This window comes from Neovison vison, chromosome 12, assembly GCF_020171115.1.
Source record: "Neovison vison isolate M4711 chromosome 12, ASM_NN_V1, whole genome shotgun sequence".
In the NCBI taxonomy this organism is placed as follows: domain Eukaryota; kingdom Metazoa; phylum Chordata; class Mammalia; order Carnivora; family Mustelidae; genus Neogale; species Neogale vison.
In genome coordinates, this window is record NC_058102.1 from 45,125,101 (window position 1) to 45,152,575 (window position 27,475).

General features: G+C 35.7%; 1 protein-coding gene across 1 annotated transcript in view; it reads right to left on the minus strand.

The window, feature by feature from the left end:
- Positions 1-2,527: 2,527 nt before the first annotated feature.
- TRHDE (thyrotropin releasing hormone degrading enzyme) overlaps positions 2,528-27,475 on the minus strand; it is a 380,043-nt gene continuing 355,095 nt past the window's right edge. The window contains exons 16-19 of the mRNA XM_044227809.1: positions 15,430-15,597; positions 14,821-14,961; positions 12,036-12,117; positions 2,528-6,327 (exon numbers count right to left, since the gene is read on the minus strand). Of these exons, the coding sequence (XP_044083744.1) occupies positions 6,184-6,327; positions 12,036-12,117; positions 14,821-14,961; positions 15,430-15,597 (535 nt within the window). The 3' untranslated portion in view covers positions 2,528-6,183. The remainder of the gene's footprint in view (positions 6,328-12,035; positions 12,118-14,820; positions 14,962-15,429; positions 15,598-27,475) is intronic.

A 27,475-nucleotide genomic window follows, 5' to 3' on the forward strand; every position in this document is an offset into this window, starting at 1 on the left:
TTTGGTCCACTGGTGAAGAGTTTTGTGATCCATCCTCTCTTTTTACTTATTTTTCAAGGTTGTTTGTCTGGAAAATCTGTTCATTCATTCTGTTGTAGCTTAAAACCCACTACACTACACACTAACATAAAACATTTGGATGAAAACTGTCAATAGGCCATGTGAAGTAACTGTTAAGAACCAAGTGTCAAACCAAAAAGCACTAACTAGCATTTTTTTCTCAAACGAGTCAGTGACAATGAAAAAGTAAGCTAAGTATTCAAATACTCTATAGAGACTGGTCTGTACCGATAATGATTATGCTTCCGGGCATATGGGAGGCAGATTGATGACTGACTTGAGCCCCGTAAGTCTTGTTTTGCACCGTTTTGAATCCCAGCTAATACTTCTCACCAGTTATGTAAACTGATCCCAACTCTTAATCTTAGTCTCCCCGTTGATAAATTGAAACTGATGGTGTTTCAGTTATTAAATGAGATGATGTCTATAAAATGCCTGACATTTAGGGGCACCTGGGTGGTTCAGTGAGTTAAGCTCCTGCCCTCAGCTCAGGTCATGATCCCAGGGTCCTGGGATCCAGCCCTGCATCTGACTCTCTTCTCAGCAGGGAGCCTGCTTCTCCCTCTCTCTCTGCCTGCCTTTCTGCCTACTTGTGATCTCTGTCTGTCAAATAATAAATAAAATTTTTAAAAAGAATTTAAAAATGCCTGACATTTAGTAGATGTTCAAAGGTTCATTCTTTTCCTATATTTTATCTCATTTAACATTAATACAGCACACAAAAAATTAATTCAGTTAAAAATAAAGAAGTGGTCATTATTTTTCTTTTATCTTAGTGCATTGGTACATGAACTGGGAATGTAAAAGAGAGACATTTTCAGTGTACTATCCTTAAAGTACTTAATATTCAAAATAAAGTTCCTTAATGTGCTATGTGTTCAAAATCCGAATAAAATCATACTGTCTACTAGTAGGACCTTTGGTGAAAAACTTATTTAAAAAATATAATGCATATACTTATACATAAATAGTATACTTAAAATTAAAACATCAATTTTTCACCAACTGCTTAATTTTTTTTTTATATTTTGGTATGTTTATTCCATAATGTGAGTCCATTTGTGTTCAACCAATTCTTTTTTGTCCGAAGTTTTTTTTTTTTTCAATTTATTTATTTTCAGAAAAACATTATTCATTATTTTTTCACCACACCCAGTGCTCCATGCAAGCCGTGCCCTCTATAATACCCACCATCTGGTACCCCAACCTCCCACCCCCCTGCCACTTCAAACCCCTCAGATTGTTTTTCAGAGTCCATAGTCTCTCATGGTTCACCTCCCCTTCCAATTTACCCAAATTCCCTACTCCTCTCTAATGCCCCTTGTCCTCCATGCTATTTGTTATGCTCCACAAATAAGTGAAACCATATGATAATTGACTCTCTCTGCTTGACTTATTAATTTTAATAAAGACTCTAAAAACTTTTCTAAACTTTGAAACAAAATTTCATAAAATAAAATTGAAAATAAAAGCTCCTAGAGTTCCCTTTTGTTAGTGTTTTCCTGAAGAGAAACCACGTTAAGCAAAATATTTTAATAAAATAATTCCTTATTAATTCATAGCGATTGAACTCAAGGTTACCTTTATATAGCTAAAACTTGAAATTTTAAAATATTTTATAAGTACATTTCTTTACTCAAAAGTTCACATGTACTAATTTGAACAAATACATTATTGCCTAGGATAAGAATTGTTGAACCTGCTTTAAAGAATATGTGATTAACTTAAAATTAACACATTGTGAATATACAAATAGTAGGCTAAACCCATTTTAGAAAACTTGAACTACTTTTCCTAAGTAGGTTAAACATTTTTCCTGCACTTTACTGATATTATTAAATTGTTCAAATATCTTTTCTTGAGGATAAATTCTATCCCAATTTATATTCCAATTACAAAGTTTAAACCATGTGGTTTTATTATACTTTCTAAATGTTACACATTTTTGTGAAACACAATTAAATGCTGTGATACCAAACATTGAGAATTATCCTCAAGTACCATATACGTTTTGAAAACAAGTGTACAAAAATAATGCACAATATCATCTATACCTAAAAATTTATTTTCTCTTATGTAGCAGGTAATTATTTTTCATGTCACCCTCACTCTGATTGGCTCATGATTTATGTTTATTGCATTTACTGTGATGTGAATTCCTCTAGGCCTTTTTCTGCTCCTCCTTCCTTTCCCTTCACAGAGTGCTTTGTGAAATAAAATGTGCTCTATAAATATTTGTTTAATTAAATTGAATTTTGCCCTATATAATTAGCAGTGTCAAATGATAATAATCTAGCTATGATCTCTGGTAAAGGGAGGAAAAATTTTTTAGGAATCTTAGTATCTCATTATATAAACTTTTACCATGTCTTTAAGAGGTACATGTGGTTATCTCTTGGTCATCCTGAGAATAATTGAGCTATTTTAGGTCTTCAATCCTCAGGGGGAAAAAAAAAATTTCTTAAAATTTTAACAGCCAGTGGATTTTAATTAAATACATCATTGTAAGTTTCTTCAGGAATTCCTATATTGCAGCTGCATAAACATTGCTTTTTCACAATTTAGTCTACATAACATTTTACTGAATATTATTTTCACTGATTTAGATGGAAACCATTTTATCTGTGGTCTGACCATCTGTTACTACAGTTAGAGTTTACCAGAGAAATATGTATAAAAATAAAGCATATTATCAACCATGTTAAAGTCCTATTTAAACAGTGTTCACCAAAAGATCAAAAAAGGAAACTATAATTAATGAACTATATGTTTTGTCACAATATCAGGCTGCTTATCCTGACTGAAGTGAATTGCTGATGAACATTCCATGCAGTTGTTTGACATCATGCCCATTAGAAACACAGACTTTACAAAATAATATAATTAGTGTAGTCCTATTTCATCACGTGTTTTGATGCTGTTTCTGGTATTTGGAAAACCTCCAACTCGTGCAATGGATAGAGGCATTTCAAAGTGTCTTTCTAGTTTTGTCGTAGGAAGGTTCTATTGAAAAGCTAAGGTTATTGTGCCTGTTTCCCAGATAACAACTATGTAATTTTCAAGGTTCCTGTTGCTAATCCGAGCCTCAGTTTTCTCATCAGACTATCAGGGCTAATATAATTTATTATGTTAAACATAATAAGCAATAAAACAGCATTTGTAGAAGTTTTTCACAAATGAAATGCAATTTATGAGTACGTTGTAATCTTAACCTTGTAAGATATTACAGTTATGTTTGTAAATAGCACTTACACAGAAATCTCAGTCCTATGATATAAAGGATCTTAGAAATAATATAAATCAAACTCAGCTAAGCTCCAATTTAAAAAAGCTCCAATTAAAATCTGGGTTATTGAAACTCAGGAATCAACCTCACATTGTAGAAATTAACCTTAGAGTTCGTACTCGACTATTTTTTAAAAACATGAAGATTTTAAGAAAAGTTTAAGGGGAAAATGTGTGAAAATGGGGAAAACGTTTTATTTATAAGTTACCTGGTGTTATTTAATATGCGGTATGGTAAACAATTTAGTCCTGCCTAATTGAAACCAACTTTTGTGTTGTATATATATATATTGGCAGAGTAAAGATTTAAGCCTAGATACTGAACAATTTCAACAGTTTGTTATTTCATGCATATATAGGACTTGTAAGACATACAAAGAAGAGAAAAAAGATAAAAACTCTATGTAGAAAATAGACTTTTATAACTACATTTTACAGAATATTCCAAGAGATATCATTGGTCATTTTATTATTTTGAAAATATTACTTATTTAAACAACTAAAAAACGTCAAAGCCTGATATAATCTTCAACATTGGAAAGGATAAATTATTGAAAAATATGTAGAACAGAAATTCCATCTCGATGCCATTGATACTACTATATCGTTGAACAGATATTCTATGAGGTATCAAACATTGCACATAATTACACATTTAGGATTTGACATCGTAGCTAAACCAGTTGTTCAAGGCCACTAAAATACTGAAAGAGGATTAAGATTATTAACAGTGGGGAGGAAAAAAAGAACTCTTAAAGGCTTTCTAACTCAAATCTGGAAATGGAGATTTCACTCAAAAAGAATGTCACAACTACAAAGAATTTTCAATAATTCATGACACAAAATAAGACATCCACCTCTAATTTTTTAATCTATTTACCTCAATTCCATGAATCCAAGGGTGATATGGTACATGTTTTGGACCTACACTGCAGAGTGATATTTATTATTGTCATGTCTCAGAACTTGTCCCTAAAGGATTTTATATGCGATAAGTACTAGTTAAATTTCACGACTTCTGATCAGCAGAATGACTTTTAGATTTTCTACTATTACTATGTCTTACTAATACCACACAGTGTCCTTAAAATTCATGTGTTTTAATTGAATGAAGTGCTGAAAATGTTAGGTATGAGTAATAGTTATTAATTGCTAAAAAGATAAAATTCAGTTGTAGGTGATACTTGTTTGATGGATTAGGAAATTGCTCCTTTTTACTACAGACTCAAAATAAATCTATGGCTCTGGTTTCTAAAATACCTATTTTTCCCCCAGTGCTCAGTGACTATTAGAATCTATTTCTCTCAATCATCTGCGAGAAGATTTGGAGGAGTGCAAAACCTCAGGACAATAAAAAGTGGTCCACAAACTTTTGGCTTGGGTCCAGTGGTTGTGTTGGTATTTTATAACGGCAAACTTAATATATGTTCATTTTAGATCATCTAAGCAATGTTTGGAGAGCTGGCCTACTGGGTGAGAATACCATTTAAAAGCACTTGTGTTACATAACAGACAGCCATGGCAAGGGCTATTTAAAATTCCTAGGTAGAAGAGAGCTGTCAATGTCAAAGAGAAAGCTTTGCTCCAGGAAAATAACTGTCCTCTGAATGGATGGCACGACTGGGATCCAAGGGTCATTACATGGTATCAGACCTACTTGAGGTCCCGTCACTTGATGGAGGATTCGACTGACACAGACACAAAGACCAACACACACACACACACAGAAAGTTTTTAACCCTCTGGACCACACAACATGAGATGGAAAAACAAGATGGGAAAGAAACGTTTTCTCAGCACTGATAATTATTAAACGTGCACAATCGTTTGATGCAACAGGAAGTTTGACCAGAATGATGACAGAATCTGTATTTAGGATATGTTTCTGCCACTTTGGAGAATTAGAAGAGTGTTTATACATAAATTTTGCTTGAATTCACTTTCATGTAGTAGAATAGACTGTTGTTCAGGAAATAGAGGAAAAAAAAATCTGTAAGAGTCGAGAAATTTAGTTAGGAAATGGTGGAGAGTGGTGAGACAAATTCTTTTCAGCCTTTTCAAAGTTTGCACAAGTTTATAAAAAGAGATAAAGTTTCTTTGATTGGAAGAGATTCTTTGCAGAAGTGCAGTGTACAACATACTATATACATATAGGGCTTCCCTCTGTACATATACATATGCATACACTATCTATACGCCTTTTTAAACGTATACACGGCTTTAACTCGAAGAAAATGAGTTAGCTACACAGTCATCATTGCAAGACAAGCCAATTGCTGAAAGAAGTGATAATGATCACTTAAAGAGCTATTTCACCTCCCACATTGCCCAGGACTAAGAAGAGAATTCCTTTTCAGTCTTTCTTTCATTGCAACAATGATTGTCATAGATAATCTTTGTGCTTTTGTATAATGCCCATCCTGGATGTAACATATATACACATACGACATCAGACAGTTTAAGTAAGCATGCTGAACACAGGCAGGACCATACAACCATGCACAAAATATTCTGAATATGTTTTTCCAAACTGACGGTAACATCAGCATGCACCACTATCATATTTGGTCCTGTACAAAGAGGAATGTACAGCTGAGGCCATCATGGCTAGTGTCACTTGCAAGAGTTTCTTTAGAGAAGAACACCCAGTAGAGAAACAAAACAGAATGAATGAAACAAACCAAAAATTCCCCCAAAACCAAAAATAAATAAATAAAATTTTCCTCCCACACGTTAATGCTGAAAATCTGGCCATTTTCCACATAGCACATTTTCCTCATTCCATAGAAAGCAGGTCTTCTCCCAAAATTCGGAGTTGGATTGTTTATAAGAGAGAGATTAGTGTCTCAGAGCTTTTCCTAACCATTGGAAAAGCTCATCTTGATAAAGCATTTTCCAGCGCACGTTGGCTTCCACAGTTTCCACAGCTCTCAAGAATGAGGCAGCAGCTACTCCGTCATAGTTCTTCATGAAGTTCTTCAGCTGGAAAGAAACAGTTTTGAATGGTAAATATGCATGCCTCAAGCTCCTGTCTAATGTATGTAAACAAGACTGTATGAGAAACGAAGTGCCACAGCCACCACAGAAGGCATATTTAATATGGGAAGAAAGCTCACTAACGAAATACAATATAATTGTGCCCATTAAGTGTGGTATAGTATCTTCTGGAACCAGAAGGAAAAAAGAGTGGACGTTACAGTTTCAAGAGCTCCAAATTCAGAATCTTGTTTCCTAAGTAAATATTAAAACAGACATATTTATCTTTTCGTAATAGGTTGACGGGACGGTGGCCAAGGCTAGTTCTAATTACGAAACACATCAATGTTCAAATAGCCTCAAAAACTGAAGATAAGGATTAAAGCTCACTCTTTGTTGGTAGAGATCCAAATCTTCTTCATCATCCCCAAATAAGTAGCATAAGAGGTTGACACTATCTTTAGCAGCAAAGGATTACCAGATATTGGGTGGTGGGAAGAAAGTAACGATGCTGTGAAAACTGGATGATTAATGACATTTCAGTTGCCCAAGTGACTCAGCTTAGAAAGAGTGAAAGATAGTTAAATGTGGACTCATGTAGCTAGAGACTTTGAGCTCTTAATTAAAATAAGTTACCATTTTAAGATATTTTGCTAATATTTTTCTGGATATAAGATTTTCTCTAGAGAGTTCACGTATTCTGGGAACACTCAGGGATTTTGTTTCAAGAGTCTTTCTAGCAGTCTTTCTTTCTGTTCAATATGTTAAGAAACTGGCAACCAACCAACAATCTCAATGCTAATAGGCAAATGTGAAAAATCAGCTTGCAACACAGAAACATTAGTGGTGTAATTAGTGTGGGTGTGATTCATCATATGGTGGGTGCCACATGGAGGACATGCCAGGAGCGAAATGTAGTGCAGCAAGACTGACTCAGGGATGGGGGAAGGAATGGACTTCTTAATACCTTTCTGAGTTAATCTAGAAAGTGATTCATTGGTAGCTCGGTTTGTTTATGACAGTGTTACTTTGATTACATGATACCCATCGGTTTTCTCAAAGTTTTTCCTCCACTTTCCTACAAAGCCCCATGCCCCTCCACGTCATTAGCAATGGATGACTTCATCGCAGAGCTATATCCTTTATAAGACTTCAAAATCCCTATGCTTTGAAAACAAACATGTAAAATATCCAACATATAGCAAAGATTTATTGATGCTACCCTGAAAATTGGTTTGACATTTTACCAAATTTACACATGCTAAGAGGAAGAAGGGAAGACATGAGAATTCACTGAATGTCTTCAATATTCCAGGCACCGTGCCACACACATATGCCTGTAACAGACACACATATATTAAAAGGAAGTCTAATGGAAACACTGAGTCATATTTTTTTAAACTTTAACTGATTAATGCAATAATTCATTGGTATTTATATGTTTGGATTCGTTCAGTCTATATTCCTATAGCAACAAGTAATACATCATGATCTATGTCTTGAATTGTTTTATTACACAAATATGTATATCACAGCATACATGTATATATCACATATGTTCATTATAGTGGTATTCTTTACATAATATATGTCAATCAGGAAAAAATTATATTTGTTGCTCTTAAAATACATTCTGCATTATTACAGTCTTTCCTCAGCAGTACTAAATATGCCAGATAGTGATAAATGACCCACTGGCAACTTTGACTCTGTACAGCATGTTCTTGGCCCCTTGATGGGAGACAGAGCAAGCCAGCCTGAACACTGGAAATAAAACACTTAAGTCCTCCTCAAAGGCAAACTATGGGTTTGAATATGAATGTGTTATTGAAACAAAGACAGTAGGTCAGATTATCTTGCAAGAGAACCATCAATAAAAAATGTAAGTGGTGGGTCTCCAGGGATTCATTTCTTAAATCACTATTTAAGTGCACTAAGTACTAGCCTCGTGAGCTCAGAGAGCCTGAGGTGACTTGAATGAATCTTGGGAGTAGTTTATTCATCAGAACACATATGGCCCACTTTCCGTGGTTGACACAAATTGATTTTATGCCCAGATTCCTCTGTAGCTCTTCTGGCAAACATGTGGTCAGAGCAGCCATCTAACAGGTCCCGGGGTGTGTGATCATAGCACCTTCCAGACCCTTTGCCTGACTTTAGAGGGCACAGGGTAGACGGAAGACACTTGGCATTCCGGTTTGCTTATTTCTGCAGTTCTTTGGTAGATTTTCTGCTGTTATTAGCTTTTATTATTGTGTTTCCTAAATATTTATGCCATCTTCTGCTTTTATTTGAAAATGTTGCAAGTTTAGACATTTTTATAAAATAGCATTTAGTAAGATGTCAGAGTTGTTTGTGCTTCCTGTTCTTAGCATAAAATTTCTAGACATGTTCGTTAATTTCTCCATTAGAAGGCATTTTCACTTTTAAAAAGAAACTCTGATTTTAGGGTACCCAAGATCCTAAACATCACAAAATAAATTATTTGTAGAGTAGATCGCAAAACATAATATACTCTCAGTAACCATATAAATGAATTGAATTAGCTATTGCCCTATTATGAGGTTTATATTTTCAACATTAAAACTGTAAATGGGATGTCTGTGATGCCCAGGATCTATGTTCCTCCACAACAGGGCTGCCGATGAGATTCAAGAGGCAGAAAAAGGAGCGCTGGGGAGAATTGCTCAACAGACATCAGTATGAAAAACTGGCAAAGGGCTTCTGTCGCTCCCTCAGGTTGTACTTCCATTAGTTTAAAATTAAGGAAATAACACACTGTTTCATGGAGAAATAGTGTTCGAATTGCTAGAGCCTCGTAATTAGAAGGAAACTGCCAGTTTCAGGTACTAGAATGCAGTTTTGGGGAAGGGACCTTGCAACTACTCCTATTTCTCTACCGAATGCCCCTGGGTCTGATGGGGTCATTAACACCTCAGCTGAGTTTTCAGAATTCATAAAGATGCCCGTTCCCTTTTGATCTATATATACACTCTTGAAAATAAGAATATTCCCACATCCAAAGGGAGGGCATTGGGTTTTCTGCTTGTGAGGTTCATTGGTTATTAGAGGATGAGTCTGGAATTTCCTCACCTGCTTTAGTAATGGGCGTGGGAGGAGGGAGTAATTAGCAATACAAAGCAAACTTCCATCCTACTCTATAACAGTGGTCCCCAATCTTAAAGACAATGTTGAGATAATGAAAGTATGGAAAATCCTCAGAGGGCAACTATCGAACTAGAAAGTCAGCACAAGCGGCCATGTCGGGAAGCGATTCCTAGCTCATGCCACAGCCAGATGGTGTGAGGTTAGCTGCTGTGTAGATAATGGAATAAAAACCACAGTTTAGTTTCAGGTGTGAAACTGCACTTTTCATTACAAGGACATTTCAAATGACAATTAAATCAAGTGGAAAAATATTAAAAATATGTGAGAAGTAAGTAAAACAAAAATGGTCAGCGTACAATAAAGTCAAATAAATATCCATTTAAAAGACATTTTCCCAGGGCCTGGGTATACCTGAAACAAGGAAAGTAGGAAAGACCGACAAGAGTTTGAGGGTGAAGAAAAGGAAGCGGGAACAGAAGTGAGGCAGCAAGAAAGGAGGCAAAGGCAGAGAATACTGGGAAGAAGGCAGGAGAAGGAAAGGTGCTACAAGAGAGGAGGAGGAGGGGAAGGGAAGGGTAGAAGAGATTTTTCACTTCTGTGTTCACTTCAGTGGCTTCATAGGTTGTGACTAAATGAGTCTTTTACTCACTGATTATTGAATGTAAAATCAAGAAATTAAAAGTACTTCATTTAAATACAGAGAAAATTGGAAGCAATCATTCATTTAATTGTTCTTTCATTGTTTCATATGGATATGAAAGGAGTCCTTCTCATTTAGCTTCCTTTATTAAAAAAATTTAGTAAAACATGGGCTGGGGCTTTCAGAACCAAATCCTTTAGGGTTGGGAACACACAGCAGGGGTAAAAATTGAATTTCAAATCATTACAATCAGAGACTTAGCTTAGCTTAGCTCGTCACGTGCAAGAATCCAAGTCAGTGCATGCGGGATGATCATACAACACCGGCACGATTAGACGATGTTAAGGGTGGTGCCAGGGTGATGCTTCTAGGGAAATGCTGCTGGATGTGTTTAGCTCCGGGTCACAGCCCAGATACCCGATGAGTGAGAATCGAGGAAGCCATGATTGTCAAAGCCAAATCTCAGCTATCCTTTGTAACGGAGTGAAGCAGCCGAAAAAAAGTAGATGGTTGAAGCCCAGCTCATCAGAATCCTTTAAAAGGATCTAGGGGCACCTGTGTGGCTCAGTGGGTTAAAGTCTCTGCCTTCAGATCAGGTCATGATCCCAGAGTCCTGGGATCGAGCCCCACATCGGACTCTCTGCTCAGCAGGGAGCCTGCTTTCCCCTCTCTCTGTCTCTCTCTCTGCCTACTTATGATCTCTGTCAAATAAATAAATAAAATCTTTAAAAAAAAAATCGGTATCGGGATGCCTGGGTGGTTCAGTTGGCTAAGCGACTGCCTTCAGCTCAGGTCATGATCCTAGAGTCCCAAATCAGGCTCCCTGCTCAGGAGGGAGTCTGCTTCTCCTTCTGACCTTCCCACTTCTCATGCTCTCTCTCTCTCTCTCTCATTCTCTCTCTCTCAGATAAATAAAATCTTTAAAAAAAAATTTTTTTTTAAGTATCTATATGTTTTTCCTCCCTCCTACATACTTATCCCTCCCCATTTCACACCCCCTCTTCTACAAATGTGAGTTAAATGTTAGGGGGAAAAACAAAAAAAAAAGCTGGTTTAAATTTCCAGAGAAATAAACCAGGAAAAAAAGAAAAAAAAAAAAGAAACATTAGATATACTCTAAACTGGAAACTAGTCCTTAAAGAATTGTTCATTTTCTTTAATGAAATTCATGTATGATTAAATCAAGCAGAATTTTCAACAAACTATTAATCTCAATATATATTGCCAGATATATCCTCTTTCCTACACTGAATTCATTCCACTGAACAGACTAGATAGCATGAAGCTTTATAATCGCACCTGGTGATCCACGCCCTGGAATCTGCCTGAACATGAAGCAGGGAGACTCAAGTTCTATATCTTAACACAATCCTGGATCCTTTGTACCCTAATGCTGAGTCATTGTGACAGGATGGTTCTGTTATTTCTAGGATCCCCACCTGGGTTCACATCATCAGCCCAGGAGCAGCGGATTGGATCAAAGATACTGGGAGCGGATTTGGAGTCCTGGAGTTTGAGAATCATTATATTCAAACACCTCGAAGGCATTTTATGTCTGTCTGTTCTTAGATTGTATTTACTTATTTGATAAAGAGAAAGCTAGTATTCACATGTGCAGGGGCACAGAGGGATGGGCAGAGGGGGAGAAAGAGGAACAAGTAGACTCTGCACTGAGTGCATAGAGCCCCAAGAGGGGATCTCAAAACTCTGAGATCATGACCCGAGCCCAAACCAAGAGTCAGATTCTCAACCGACTGAGCCACCCAGGTGCCCCCCGAAGACGTTTCATGTTTAATACAATAGAAATACCTTTGCAAATAATGAATTAAGTCAAGTCTTTGGCATGAACGTGTGTTTTTTAAAGAAATGGATATGAGTCTGTCAGAAAAAAAGTGGTTAAAATAAATGTATAATTTTATATATTTATAAAAGAAAATCATTAGAACTCCTATATTAAAATATTTACCTCTTTGAGTTCACCTTCGGTATTAAGAAATTCTGTAACTCCACTAATGAGTTTGGAATTCATAAATAATGCCTCTCCATACCTAGAAAGATTTAAAAAAAAAAAAAAAGGCTTGATGTTATATAAGCAATAATTTAAGAAATCCTACTCTTCAGTTTTTTTTTTTTGTTTTCTTTTTTTTTTTTTAAAGAATCCTTTTCAAGGGCTCCATTTGACCAATGTTATCTTGTTGCCATTAAGATCTCAGACCATTTCAAGGTCATTTCTCCAGGGAGCCAGGGAGGTGCAAAGAGCTGTGACTGCAGGATAACATCAGATGCCTCCTGATTTGGCTCAAAATGTTTCAGGGAGGGGCGCCTGGGTGGCTCAGTGGGTTAAGCCGCTGCCTTCGGCTCAGGTCATGATCTCAGGGTCCTGGGATCAAGTCCCGCATCGGGCTCTCTGCTCAGCAGGAAGCCTGCTTCCCCCTGTCTCTCTCTGCCTGCCTCTCTGTCTATTGTAATCTCTCTCTGTCAAATAACTAAATAAAATCTTTAAAAAAAGTGTTTCAGGGAGGTCTATGTTGTAGTACATTAAAAAAAAAAAAAAAGGACTCCTCTAAAATTAGATTTAGGAATTATTGTTATATTTATATTTTTGATCTAAGGCCTGAGGAAGAAATATTTTAAAACTTTCAACTTTAAAGCAACCTAGTTCACTATAAGAAAAAAAGAAAAAAAAAGGAAATCCCAACAAAAGAAAGAGGAGTATAAGAAAAACATGGGCATTAACAGTATGTCACACAGCTCCTTCAGTCTAGTCAGTCATAATTGACATTGGCATTCTGCTTTTTCATGCTTAGAAACTGAACCAAATTTCTCTGAAATGCTTCCCAAATATTAGTATGTTTTCATGTAGACATTAAATTGAAGTATTTAGTTTTTCACCTGGATTGCATGATCCTTATGCCACAGACATAAATTCTTGACTCATGACCCACAGTAAGGAACAGTTTGTATTGGTGAGTTGGAAAGGTTTCTCATTTTATTGATTTATCTCTGTTGTGCTAAGGATACCTATCACAGACTACCATACTCTCAGAATTAAGATAAAAAAGATTCTGAGGTTTTGGAAGCAAAAGCTCAGCCCCCATTATAAGAGGTTTTCTAATGCTTCCCTTACAGCATTGTGGCACCTTTCTTTTAGGACTTGTTAAATTGACAATATCTCAAGCCTAATTGTTATACATGACCAGGGGGTATCTGTAGTTTTCCAAGTGTCTGGCTTGAGCAATTGGTGGATGGCCATAATATTTACTGAGGAAAGGAAGACAAGAGGATAATGATAGGTTTAGTTTTGCAGGTACACCTCAGTAGGGGGGGCAAACAAGCAACTGTCTATCATAGAGTGAAGCTTAGACAAAATGTTTGAGTAAGAGATCTAGATTTGGGAGCAATTGAAACCATTGGAATAGATGGCAATTAAAAGCAGGGACAATCTGCAAAAGATAGAGTACCTTGGACAGCACTTCCATGAACTCCAGTGTTTAAGGACTGCTAGAGCAGTAGAAGCCGATGAAGAAGACAGTTCTATTTGTCAAGATTTTAAACATTTCCAAATCTCAACCTTTTTAGCTTTTGGTTAGAGACTATGGACTCTCAAGTGATACAAAATAAGCACAGTAGGAACCAAACATTTTTTGGTTGGGACTGAACTATACATGCCCACTATGCTGAGCCCTGATAGACAAAACCACTCCCTACACAGGCTGTGTATTGGCAGATATTTGACACTTTTTAAAGCGAAATGCTCCTATATATTAATTTCACCTTGTATCTGACTATTCACTATATTATGGTACATGAGAGCTAAGTAAGTTCTAATCTTCCAATCATTCCAATTTCTGAGCTGCAAATACAAGAAAGCTAATGTGTCTTCTAGGAATATCAGCACTTTCTGATGAAATATTTGTAGATAGAGTTGTTTTAACAGGACACATCCATTCAAATGGAACCCTTTATACAAGGGCAACTGAGAAAGGTCTATGTATCTTAAAAACATGAAGTTTACACACCAATTTTTAATAGACAGAACAAGAGGTTTGTTCACTTTTTGGGGACATTTAAGTTTGAGAACACGTAGCATCTACATGCCCTATAATAAACTAAATTTTAAAATGCCATAGAGATTATCAGAGTAATAAATCAACATTTATTATAATATATTTAAATACATAATGAAACATTTTCTTAAATGGAGGCTGAAAAGTCTCACCATGAAACAAGATGTCTCAGGAATGAATTCTATTGAAACTAGGATTATACAATGGTTCAAATATTCCTTCTCTATATCTTGGTTTTATTTCAGGTGTTTTATGATATTCACATATAAAGAAAATTTAAAAACAATTCTTACAGAGGTTTAATTTTCTTGTTATGTAATATAATAATTATATCTGATTTATAAATCATTTTTCTATAACACATTCAGAATACAGTTGTATGATATTTCTTCAACCTTAGACAACTTAATAGATTTTCCACAAACATTGTACTGCTAAACATTTTTACTCTCACATTTCCATATATAATCATAGTCTTTAATCTTTATTACATGAATAATATTATAGAATCGTTAAAATAATTCTGAGTTTCACAGGAGTGGCAACACTCAACTTGGATGACTATTTTAAAATCCAATTCTATTATCTGGACCTTAGTTTTAAGACAAAGAGTTGGGTCTTTATCTCTACTATGTCATCTTTAATTTATTCTTTCGGGTTTGAATGATTGAACTCTTATTCTACCTGGTATTTAATATCTTCCATTTATCTCTGAAAAACTTCCAGGCAAGGTCTCGGCCATGTGGATTTCGAGCGACATGGATTATCACATCAATTGCATCTTGATCTAACACCACCTCAGAATTCAGTGATAGATTCAGAAGCCTTTAAGGATAGAATTGTAGAAAAGCTTTTAGCCCAATAAATTAAAAATTTTTATAAAATTACAAAAATTACATGCATTAATTTGTCATATTCTTTAGAACAGTCCTGTGTAAACTACCAATACAACTTATCAACAGAACAATTTTCTGTTTTTAAAAGGGGGAAGAGCAAATTCATAGCATTTTAATTAGCTCATTAATTAAATTTAAAAAAATCTTGCTGGTGAAGAAATCACAAGTTTCTTCTGGTGCTATCAACTTACTCAAAAATCTTTATAGTGAGAAACAAAGGTATTTCTTTCAATTCAATTAGCGTTAGTCATGTCAACACGGCAGTTTTCTTTAGCTGCAGAAAATATATCCTAGCATAACTAGCTTATATTCAAGAAAATAAAATCAAGTTCGGTGTACTTTGATTAACTGAGAGTACTCTCATTACACAAAAAATTTAGAAAATTAATTGACTCACCTATTTAATAAGTTCCTGTCATCACTGCAAGTTAAGGCTTCCAATAATATTTTCTTCTCAGAAACCGCTGTAGTGGAGTGGAATTTCATCCATATGAATTCCCAGACATCCTCATCTAGTAGTGAAACTCCTGTACAGTAGACGATGTCTCTAACATTTAGTGGTATTCTAAAGAAGCAACCCATGGTGGTTTTCTGTTAATTAAATGCTTCATAGCATTGAAACTAAAGACAGATGTTGCTTTACTACAGTCAGTTTTTAAAAAGATGATTTTGTTAATCAGATTTTACCTGAAAGAGAATAATACTATATAGTAACAAGATTTTAAAAATTGGCAATTGAACGATGCAAAATCATGTATTTTGAATGCAAGTTTTGTTTCTATTCTTGAAACTATATTTAAACCAAAGTCACAGGGTGCCTGGTGGCTCAGTGGGCTAAATGTCTGCCTTAGGCTCAGGTCATGGTCTCAGGTGCTAGGATCCAGCCTGGCCTCAGGCTCCCTGCTCAGAGGGGAGCCTGGTTCTCCCTTTCCCTCTGCCACTCCCCCTGCTTGTGATCTCTCTCTCTCTCTCTGTGTCAAATAAATAAATAAAACCTTAAAAAGAGTCAGAATATAAAGGCTTAAAGAAACAATGCAAGCAGGATGCTTATAGTTCTACCAACATTAATACACTTATCAAAGATTTTGCTCTCATAACTGGTAGACCCAAGAATGGCAAGAAAGCACAGGTTGAAGATACTAATTTGAATAAAACAAACATTTCTCCTAAAATCACGGACAGGTGTCCCTAAAATTATTTTTCTCAAATAGGCCTTCACATTGCAGAACCTAGAAGATTACTGATAGAGATAATAAACAGATAAAACATAAAGTAATAAATTTTGAGAAAAAAAATCGTCTTTTTCCCTACATTTACAAAAGTGACTATAAAAACAGACTAAATTTTGACTTGGACTCCAAAATAAATATTATGGTGGGAAAGTGTGAGTGGATTTAATTACTCTTGACTATTTATAAGTTATAAAAGCTCATGTTTACTCACCATAGCAATTTTCTACTAAATATTGTCCTCTCAAGTCTCAGTATATATCCCACATTTTAAAAAACTGACTTCTCTGAAAGAACACTAGAATGCTTACAAAAAGTCAAAAAAATACATTCTGCTTTGTGTCATATTCAGTGATCCACTATTTAATTTTCTTACTTGTAACTTGAATGTGGGTGATAACAGGTGTTTTTTTCTGGATAGCAAGATAAAACCCTCTCTTCTAAAGATTTAGGACCTTGACTGATGGTTAAAACACTGCTATGGTTGAAGGGCTATTTAGAGAACAGAAGGAAGTATCTGAATGACCACCGGGAAGATGCTTCATCTGGCTCTGTTAAGCAGCTACGGAGGACGGAAGACACTCAGAATATAGACCATTGGGCTTCAGGATACCACATGCTGAGATTTGCTAGAAGAATCGTACAAAACTAATTGTTCCCAGAAATGCCTAAAACTATATTATTCTGTCTCTTCCTAGAATTAAGTGATCTGGAGTGTTCGGACAAAAGTTACTTTAAACTTGCTAACTAAAGCCTTTTGTCTTTGCGGTTTTAGAAGACAAGCACTCTGCTTATTTTTTTTGTTTTTTTTTTAAGATTTTTTTTAAAATTTTTATTTATTTATTTGACAGAGAGAAATTACAAGTAGATGGAGAGGCAGGCAGAGAGAGAGAGAGGGAAGCAGGCTCCCCGCTGAGCAGAGAGCCGGATGCAGGACTCGATCCCAGGACCCTGAGATCATGACCCGAGCCGAAGGCAGCGGCTTAACCCACTGAGCCACCCAGGTGCCCCAAACAAAAGAACGCAAGCATCAGCCCAGAGCTTCGGAAAACCAGCCCAGAGCTTCAGAAAACATTGCTTCCACGTTTAATCATGATAGATGCGATACAGGATTACAAATACTCCTCCATCTTTAGTAACGATAATAAGAAAATTAAGAAACTTAGTTTTTCTCTAAATCAACAGCTAGAAAGGAGGATGAGTCTTTTCTTTCAAATATTATAGGCTACAGAGCAAAACACTGTATAATTGTTATGACTTTAGCCAAGCAATCGACAAAAAAATTTGCAAGAATAAACAATAAAATGTCTACTGAAATCATCAGCTCATCAATCAATGTATATTTTCCTTTTTTCTCAGTGTACATTTTCTTAACGCTAGCTCTAATAGAGAGTCATTAAGTTATTAATGTATTAAAGAGAATATAGGGATAGAGTCCATTGAATTAAGTTTGTTACTGCCTATGAAATGCATCACCAATATCAATGGTTTCCAATAGAAAAAGCATACAGAAATAAGGAAAATGCAAAAAAAAAAAAAAAAAGAAAGAAAGAAAAGAAACCCACCAGATATTAAACTATATTCCTTAGAAATAACTTGACTGCCATATATCATAGTCACTAGCAATAGTCCATACTTCATTATTCAGTAGATGCTGTTGGCTGATGCAGAACTAAGAGGTGCATACAAATGAATGTCCCTCCAAAGCCCTGGGCACTGGCTGGAGGAGCACAAGAGGTAGAAAATAACACCTCTGGGCAATACCATGTTTCAGGTTACACATTTTATTTAGTCTATATAATAATATCAAGATGTCTGCCTTATTCATTTCTTTTTGCAAGTGAGGGGACTCTTTTCTGAGAGAGGATATTTTGCTCTATCACCACGATATAGTAAACTGAGATCCAAGATGATCTGTACAAGACAGTCTTTCCCATTTTTATCAGCTTCAAGATGGCTAATGACAACAAAAGTATGATACATTGGCTTTTGTTTTGTTTTGTTTTGTTTTGTAAGATTTTACTTATTTATTTGACAGAGATCTCAAGTAGGCAGAGAGGCAGGCGGGGTGTGGTGGGGGGAGCGGGCCCCTGCTGAGCAGAGAGCCTGATGCAGGGCTCAATCCCAGGACCCTGGGATCATGACCTGAGCCGAAGGCAGAGGCTTAACCCACTGAGCTACCCAGGTGCCCCGATACATTGGTTTTTGTTAGTAGCAGTAGTCAGAGTAATATGGACGCATCCAACCTATCATTTTCTCAGTGCTGAACTGGCCTGGCCATAGGGTCACCGCTAATTTTTTTTTTTTTAAGTTAATTTTCTAATACACAGTTTAATAGGTCGTCTTTGAGAAATAAGTAATGTTGGTGAGACCAGATTTCCAACAATAAGTATCCTCAGTGCTCCCCAGCACTGAACTGATAACTTGTTAAAATGTCGCCTCTGGGCCAGCATAAGGACAGAGGCTTGCGGTGTACTGAAGGAACTGCTCTATGGCAATCTGGCCATACACACAGCAAGAAGAAAAAAAGTCTTAAAAGGGCACTCAGCAATAAAGTGCTGGATAAAATGACAGAGAGACCACCCTGAAGGAATCTAGCAGAAGTTATCCCGGGCAAAGGAGGCCTTTAAACTCAAAGCTGCCCAGAATAGGGGCTGATTCTGCATCTCAAGCTGCAGTGTCAAACCCAGAGAAAAACCCCATAATTTGGATTTGCTCTGCCAGAAGCTGCAGGTCAACTTTCAGGCTTTCCAGCAGCTGGCCCTCTGTGCACAGCAGATGAATCAAATTTGGTTACTAGAAAAATGAGACATACATATGTTTACACATTTAATTTCAATCCTGTGGATAGTCCATTGAAAAACAGCCCTCAGTCTCATCTGCAAATCCCCAAACTCTCAGGAAAGAAATGACTCTATTAGCAGATGCCATGAGTACGCGCTGCTTCCGGTTTACAGGTCTCCTTCCGAGAGCAAGGACAGAGCCAATTAACCAGAGAATACAGTCTGGATTTTTCGAGCATCTCTTCCCATGGCATCCACTCTTCAACTTCCTTACCCACCCACCAGCTAAGGAGTCAGTGGATAGTTCACAACATTATTGTCCTCGTTGCTGAAAATAAAACAAGACTGGTGAGCACTGAATTTGCTAAGGGCCTTGGTTCCTGATGATTTCCATTGTTAATGAAGCCCCTTTTGTTGCTAAATTTGTAAAGATGTTCTAATAACATTTTAGCAAAATGATTGCTCTGGGGACAGTTTAAGATCTCTTTGTATAAACCAAAGTCATTAGGAACAAATGAAAAAGCTCATCTGTTGGGAAAGCATGAGCTGAAAACCCCACGGAACCCATAGTTATGAGCAGTACAAATGAGTTTTGTGAGATTCTTGATATCAGGATAACAGGGAGATGGGCCCCTTCTCACGGACATGGAAATTGTTTATAAGAGTGTGAATATCCCAGGGTCATTTCTTTTAAACTTCTGCCTCAGAAATAAATCTTTTAATGGAATTTTATTATCTGAGAAGGAAATGTGCTTATATTTCTCCATGTGTAGTAGTATCCATATACAGGACGAGGAAGCTAGTCTCTCCCAGCGGTCTTCATAGGAGATGATTGGAGGAGTGCTTAGCCAAAAGGAAGTGTCTTTATCTTCTCGAGGGTCTAACGCTGCAGAAAATTATACCTAATTAGTGTAACTTGTACTGTAGCTTTTACTCTATTCTCATTTTAAACAGGACTATGACAAAGTTGATTGGTTTGGTGAAAGTTTTGAAAGCAAAAAAGTTTTGAAAGCATAGCAATATCATCTTGAAATAATTTATTTTGTGTTTTGGTGATATGTTGAACCTTTTTTTACTTTACCAAAAGCAGATGCATGACAATGAAATACTTTGGGGTAGAGGTTAAAAACATTTAGTAGGTGGAAAAATAGAGCAATTTTTTTTAATTTAGAAAAATTTAGATTTTTTTTTTTCTTACTGAGTTAAATAATGATGGTGGAATGGGACTAGTATCTTGAATCTCAGTAAATTGATATTTTAGTTTTTAAATGGAAATCTGTGAAGTAGGTTGATAAATTCATATAAATAATTAGACAAATTTCTGAAGATTTTGCTATAAAAGTTTTCTTTGTTACAAGTGTTTTTTAAGGTAAAATACCAGGACTCATCTAAAATAACAATCAGGGACTGGTTTAAGATAGAAATAGCAACCGAGAATGAGATGTCATAGATTAATATTTAATGATATGATAAAATACATTATTTAATATATGAATTATATTAAGGATGAATATAACATATACATAATACCACTATATTAAGTGAAAAAAAATAATGTTTATGTTAGAAAGAAAGACTAAAAGAAAAAAAAAACAAGAAAATATTAACATTTGCCTCTGAGTTGAGGGATTACAGTTAACTAGTCTTTCTTTTTGTAATGCATATATTTTGAATTTAATCACTAAATAAATTTGACAGTTACTTTTGGAATTAAGATAAGTGAAGTATAATTACATTTATAAAGACAAAATTCTATTACTATTAGAGTAAAACATATTCTAATACAGAAAAATACTATTGAATAATATGTAGAAACAATTCTGATGATTCAGTTAAAATATCTCCCAAAGGAAATTATACAGGCCAAAGGAAAAAAAAAATGGTACTATTTTAAAATATAAATTTTCATGCTTAATCATGATAGGGGTCTATTTTTAAGCAGGTTCTCAGTAGACCTAATTTGGCCAATAACTGCCTCTAGGACCAGGCAAGTCAAGGTCATTGCTTTGGGCTTCATTTTTCATCCTAATTGGACAGGGCTAACATACATGAGTTCTAAAGTCCCTTCCTGTTCTGTTAGTATAAGATTCTTTTCATTAGTGATTGTATTAACACTGAAATGCAGATTTAATTATTTTCAAAGACAATGAAAAAAGTTTCTTAAATCACTAGCCTCTCAAAGAGCGCCTGTTTCTGTCAGTGGCACTACACATTAATTTAGTGTGTGGCCTACTATTTAATTAACTTTAATTAATTTGCAGTTAATTCATTCATTTGAAAGATCCCTTGCCTAGTCTAAAAGTTAAAAGACAGCTTTGGTTGAGGCTTCCTCATCAATACTCTAGGTCTTGTTTGACCTTATAAGTATTAGTACCGTTATTTCTTTCAGGGTAATCATTGACATTAAAATATCAGACTGAAAAATAACCTGCATTTACAAAGTTTGACCCTGGTCATAGTACCCCCCAAGGCCACCTTTCATTCTATCTCCATGTCTTTGTCCCTTAGCTGCTGCCAAGAAGCTGTGTGGAATAAAAACTTAAAGCTGTTTCGAAAGAACATGTGACTTTTTGCATCTGAGGATCAATTTCCTCATCTGGAAAATGGCGAAAACCATTCTTTTGAGGTTTTTTTCAATAATTAAGTGAAATCATGTTTATCAAGGGTGTAGCGCAGTGCCCAGTACATATCTGGAGCTCAGTATGGACGTTATCTAAATGCCTCGCATAGCCAAGTGCTAGGTACACAGAAAATTGTCTCAATTTGTTGTAATGACATTCCTCCTCATTATTTTTATTATTACTATTACTAGTAGTATGAAGGAGCAAACAAATCTTTCCCAAAAGTGTATAGGACTCAAAAGAAAGCAGAAATAAAGTTTTCAGACAATCTCACCACAAGTGAATGAGAAATTATAAAAATCATGACTGACAATACATTAAGGCATTATGATAAAACACAGTTTTATAATCCTACCTAATTTCACCGGTATGCTTGTCAATCAAACACCCACCAAACTCATAAAAAATCTGGCACCCGGAAGCAGTATTGTTTTACAGTATCTCTACAAGGCCCCTAGCAAGAATCCCCCATGCACGGTGCATCGGTGACTGGTGGAAAGAACACGAGGCCGCAGGGCTGTGGGCCAGACACCTGTGGGGCAGCAGCTGAGGCTGCTCTGTTTCCAGAAGCTTCTCTCACTTGTGACCATACAGCGCCTGCTCATTCCCACTGAAAATTGAACATAACAAAAGGAATACTAAAACCCTGGAATGAAGGAAAAGGCAGTTCAAAACTAGACTTTGTGGCCCTGTGGACCTCAAAAAATAGAGGTGGATAAACCAGGTGGATAACAGACCAGCTATATTTAAAATTGTTGTGTTCTGAGATGTTCAATACCTCTTTAGGTTTGAATTTTGCATATTTGCAAAGAGGCATATGCTGCTCTTTCCATATGAAAGGAAAAAGGATTGCCGAAGGGGGGCTCATCTTAATTGCTACTATCTGGAGATTATCAAAAGACTATATTTTAAGATAACAGCACTCCTTTAAGTGGCTTTTATAATTAAAATAATTGTACTTTAAAAGAACTTTCACTTTCTTTAACGTGAAATAATATACAGGACATTACATTTTAAACTTTTAAGTCCCATATGTAAAATAGCTATTATTTCTACTGGGTAGGAAAGAAGAGAGATGGTGAGTGTAAATATTTAGGCTATAAGACCACTCTATAAAATATAATTGCTAAAGCACAAAAATGTAAGAGCTCAGGGGGCCCAGACAACATTACCAAAAGAGGATAAAAAGAAGGAGACCTCAAAGAAAAGGTAGAAAAAAGAACACAAGTTAGAAATGTACAGAGAGGCCCAAACATTCAGCATGATGATGACAAAGACAGGCAATAACAAAGAGCTACAAAAAGGTAAAAGAAAAGAAAAAAAAAAGCAAACAATTAGAGAATAGAGAATTCGTGACTTGACTTGTTTAAACTGTTTATTTGTCCTGGACTGTAACCACTCCACTGAAAAGCCTAGAACATTGTTACTTAACATTTCACAACTCAGAACCCTTATGACATCCAAAATCAATTATACCCGTGAGAGCTCAAAAAAATCAAACTGCTTTATAACAAAAGTAGAAAAATTAAGATATCTCTGATGACTCACTCTGAAACAGTGGGCAGCAGCCTGCTAGTATAAATAGTTCCAAGAGCATAGCATCATTTAAAACTTAAGAGATATACAGTTGTAGTAGACGTTGTGAAATGCATGATAAATTGCCCTATTTATAGATGCCTGTGTTAGAGATAAGATTAATTGTTTCCTGATTACCAGGTGCCCATTATCCTTGGCTTCTCAAGGATCCTGCTCTGTCTTGATCTGTGATATTTACATTTCTTCCATTGGGCTCTGGCCATAGCACTGTAAAGCTAAGGGCCTGCTGGGATAAGAAGTCTAAATCTACATACATACATACATACATATGACAGTGATGTCCGAATCACAATGATTAGGAATCAGTAAGTGAAGACACAAGATTAGATTTACCATCTGCCAATCCAAAATATGCCTAATTATGACTGACTATGACGACACAAGATAATGACACATTGGTAACATCAGCAGTCCAATCCATAAGCTCTCTTCTCATTCAAATCATGACCCAGGCCTGAGTGTTTGTAAAAACCCTACCTGATGACATTGGGCTCCACCTTGACAACTAACTCTTACTGCTATAATTTATAGCAACACTCATTGTCTTCTGTATTCTTCAAAGAAAGGTTGAAAATTACATAGATTTATTGTATCCATCAAAATACTACTTCTATAAATGGGAGGGCCTGTGCAAATGCGGTTTACTTTCATTTCTAATGCACTGTCAAGGTCACTCAGGTTAACAAGGCTGTTTCTCCAGCCTGGGAAGAATCAACTACAGCAATTCAGTTAATTTTTTAGGATAACCACTAAGCTGTGATGCAGAGCAGTAAGTAATGTATTTTTCTCACTAGCAAGGTCCTCAACTAAAAATAGATTTTACTTTAGCCAAAGTAAATTCTACTGTGTGTGTGTGTGTGTGTGTGTGTACACACACCCTAACCAACATGGAATTGTCAGGTTTTCAGAGATTTAACTGGCAGATTCACTACAAAAAAAAAAAATATTGCTTTCTAAAAATAGAAAAATATTCTTATTTATATCAAATCCTATATGTTCTACGGTTTCACTTTGACCCTCCTATGAAAAAGCAGTGACATCCACGGGAAACTTCATATATGTGTATGTGTGTGTTTTTAAGGAATAAGGATAGATATAATTAAATCTGATAATTAAAAATAGTTAACGATAATTTATTCCTGTTATATATTCCTGTTATATAAGGTAACAGAAAATTATTGCAGGGAAAAACCCTGACAATCTGGGTTCTGGAGGAAAGGGCAATCACAAGTGCAAATGGCAAAGTTATAAAATAAGGCAAAAGACATATTTTGCATTGGAAGATGATAAATCTAAGAAAAACACCAGTTTTATGATTTTTCTGAAATAACAAATGTATATATGCACATATACATGTAACCGGCAGGTACTGGCTATAGCACTGACGTGTATGAAGAGAACAAAGTACAGTGTACATTGGATGCCTGCATTCTATACTGCAGAATACAACAAGCAATGTTTATTTTATGTATATATATGAAAATAAAATACAAGTCACGAGAATTTTTTTCTATTTGATTTTTTTTAACTATAAAAAGAATCCCAAATCATGAAAAAGAAAAAAGAAGAGTCTCTTTTAAGACATTTAGAAGGGATCCTAAAACATGAGCACAGGTTCTTTGCTGTGAATTTTAGGAGCTATCTCTACATAATTATTCTATTTTCATAGCAATGAGCACTCCCATATATTTCTTTACACATTTACAAAAATAATTCCATGAGCACTGATGATGGCAGTTTTGTTGAATTTTTGTGATAAATAAGAACTGGCTTCTCAGTAGCTCATTCTTGATGAGAATCTTAAGAGCAGGAAGAAGTGAGTGAAAGTTAAAAGTTGAACTTGCTATCTGTAGTGACCCTTGATATTCTATCAAAGAAAGAAAAAGCAAAACATTGATTATAAACTAAATTTTGAATAAGAGGTACTAGACTGCCCTAACAAACTACCACAAACTTGATGGCTTAAAACAACAGAAATTTATTCCTCCCCAGTTCCCATGGCCAGAAGTCTAAAGTCAAGGTGTCAGCAGGATTGCTTGCTTCCGGAGGCTCCACAGAATCTGCTCTATGCCTCTCTTCTAGTTCCTGTGCCTCCAGCAATCCTTGGCATGCTTTGGTTTACAAACCCATTTCTTCAGTTTCTACCTCTGTCGTCACATGAGCTTCCCTCTGTGGCTCTCTGCGTCTTCTCTTCTGTCTGTTGTGAGTACCATCATCACGGGATTTAGGGTTTACCCTCAATCCACATGAGTTCATTGCAAACCTATTTCCAAATAAGGTCATATTAACAGATTGCAATTAGGATTCAGACATATCTTTTAGAGGCCACTATTCAACCCACTACAGTGCATGCATCTGTTTTTATTTTTCCTGTGATTACAAGTCATCAATGTTCTTTTTCATGTGTAGGTATTTTAAGATATATAGGTAGATAGATATGTATATGTATCTCACAAAATTTAAGATAGGTCTATATATCACAAAACAATATTTGATCCTTGCAGAGCATTCTCCATCAACGTTATCACAATATTAAGTAAACAATATCACACTATCATTAGAAAGACAAACCTAAATTATTTTCATTTTCATTTTGAGCTAGAATGAATTATGTGTATAGAATCAGTCCTAAGTCTTAATCTTGGAGAGAAAAAATAAACAAAAAGGTTATGTTGCTAATGTTGCTGAAGGACTCTTCTCGGTGCTTATATTATTTTTGGAAAATGTGGGGGAAATTTCTTCTTTATAGTGGTTGGTAAAAGTTACCATAAACCTGAATCTGAATCCATTACTGTAATCCACTATCTGTGAGTAAGTAAGAATGTTTTGGAAGCTGCAAATATTTTTATTGGTGCTCCTGCTCTGGCTTAGTAAATAATAGTGATCACTACTGTGAGTTAATCAACATTGCTCCCTGTGTTGCCCATGGAAATCCATATTCACTTAGCACTTGTATTGTGACAAACAGTCAGCCGGTTAAAATAGAGCTATTCTATAACTAATCAATAAGCATATCTTTTGATAGATGACACAAAAGTTCAATAGTGTTTTGCCTGAAGTTGGTATAATATCATGCAAACAATACTAACATGATAGGAAAATTACTATTGGCAGAAATGGGGGAAAAACCAATTACACTGAAAAGAAAAACTGTTAAATTAAATCAAGTCACCTTCAAAAGCATGCTTCTGTAAAAATTAAAATACCTTAAAAAAATACTATTGACTATTTGCTTCTATGCATGACGGTAATAGAATTTTTTTTTTTTAAGTAAAATGTCAGGAAAAAGTCCAAAGTGTCAGGAAAAAGAAAACAAGTGTAGGATTATTTCTGCATTTTAAATTAGAATATAAAATCGTTAGTGTATTTAGATTAGAAGCTAAATATGACTATATGAAAATGAATAGAAATATGCACTTACTGACGTTATATTAGCTCTCAAGGCAAAGTCTCTGCTACACCAAGAAGTAAATTAAAAAAAATACATCCAGATTCGTTAGTGCCTCAAGGAGGTCATTTAGTCAAATATTTATCCCATGACAGACTGAACTAAGCCAGCATGTATCGAATTCTCCTAATGGCAAGGAAAAGTGGACCTCTCAGTGTGATTCCAGAGGAGCTTTGGAAAAGAGAGCTACTGCAACCCTCTTCTGCAGACAGGTGTAGCCATTACTTGAGTAACCTTAACAGATGACCTCTACTTCCACAAATGGCAAATCACACAGCATCACTGGTTATGAAGGAGATTTCTACTTTGACAAAGGAATTCACTACACTTCATATATTATCCTTCTTCTACATAGATTTTCCAAAACATTTTTGTTTAATAGTATACTCTTTTAGAAGAGCGGTTCCCTAAAGCTCTGATGAAGGTGCATAATCAATTAACTGGGATTTTTGCTCTTCTCAGCAAATAAAAACAAAACAAACATGATTAGCTGAAAAAAAAAGTTGCAAGACTTCCAAAGGATGTCCTTGGATTAGTATAGATTCTGCCCAAATAGTTATGCCTTTGGAAAGTACCAAGACTTTAATCTTGAGTAATGATGTTCAGAAAGAAGGCTATTCTTGCACACTGTTTTTGTTTGTTTGTTTGTTTGTTTGTTGGGTGGGGGGACATCTCCTTTCTTGCTCTGACTGATGAATGTGTATTTTTCCTGTAGGCCTCAAGTCAGTTGTCCCTCTGCAGGTGTGTCAATCTCACTGTCAGGTCA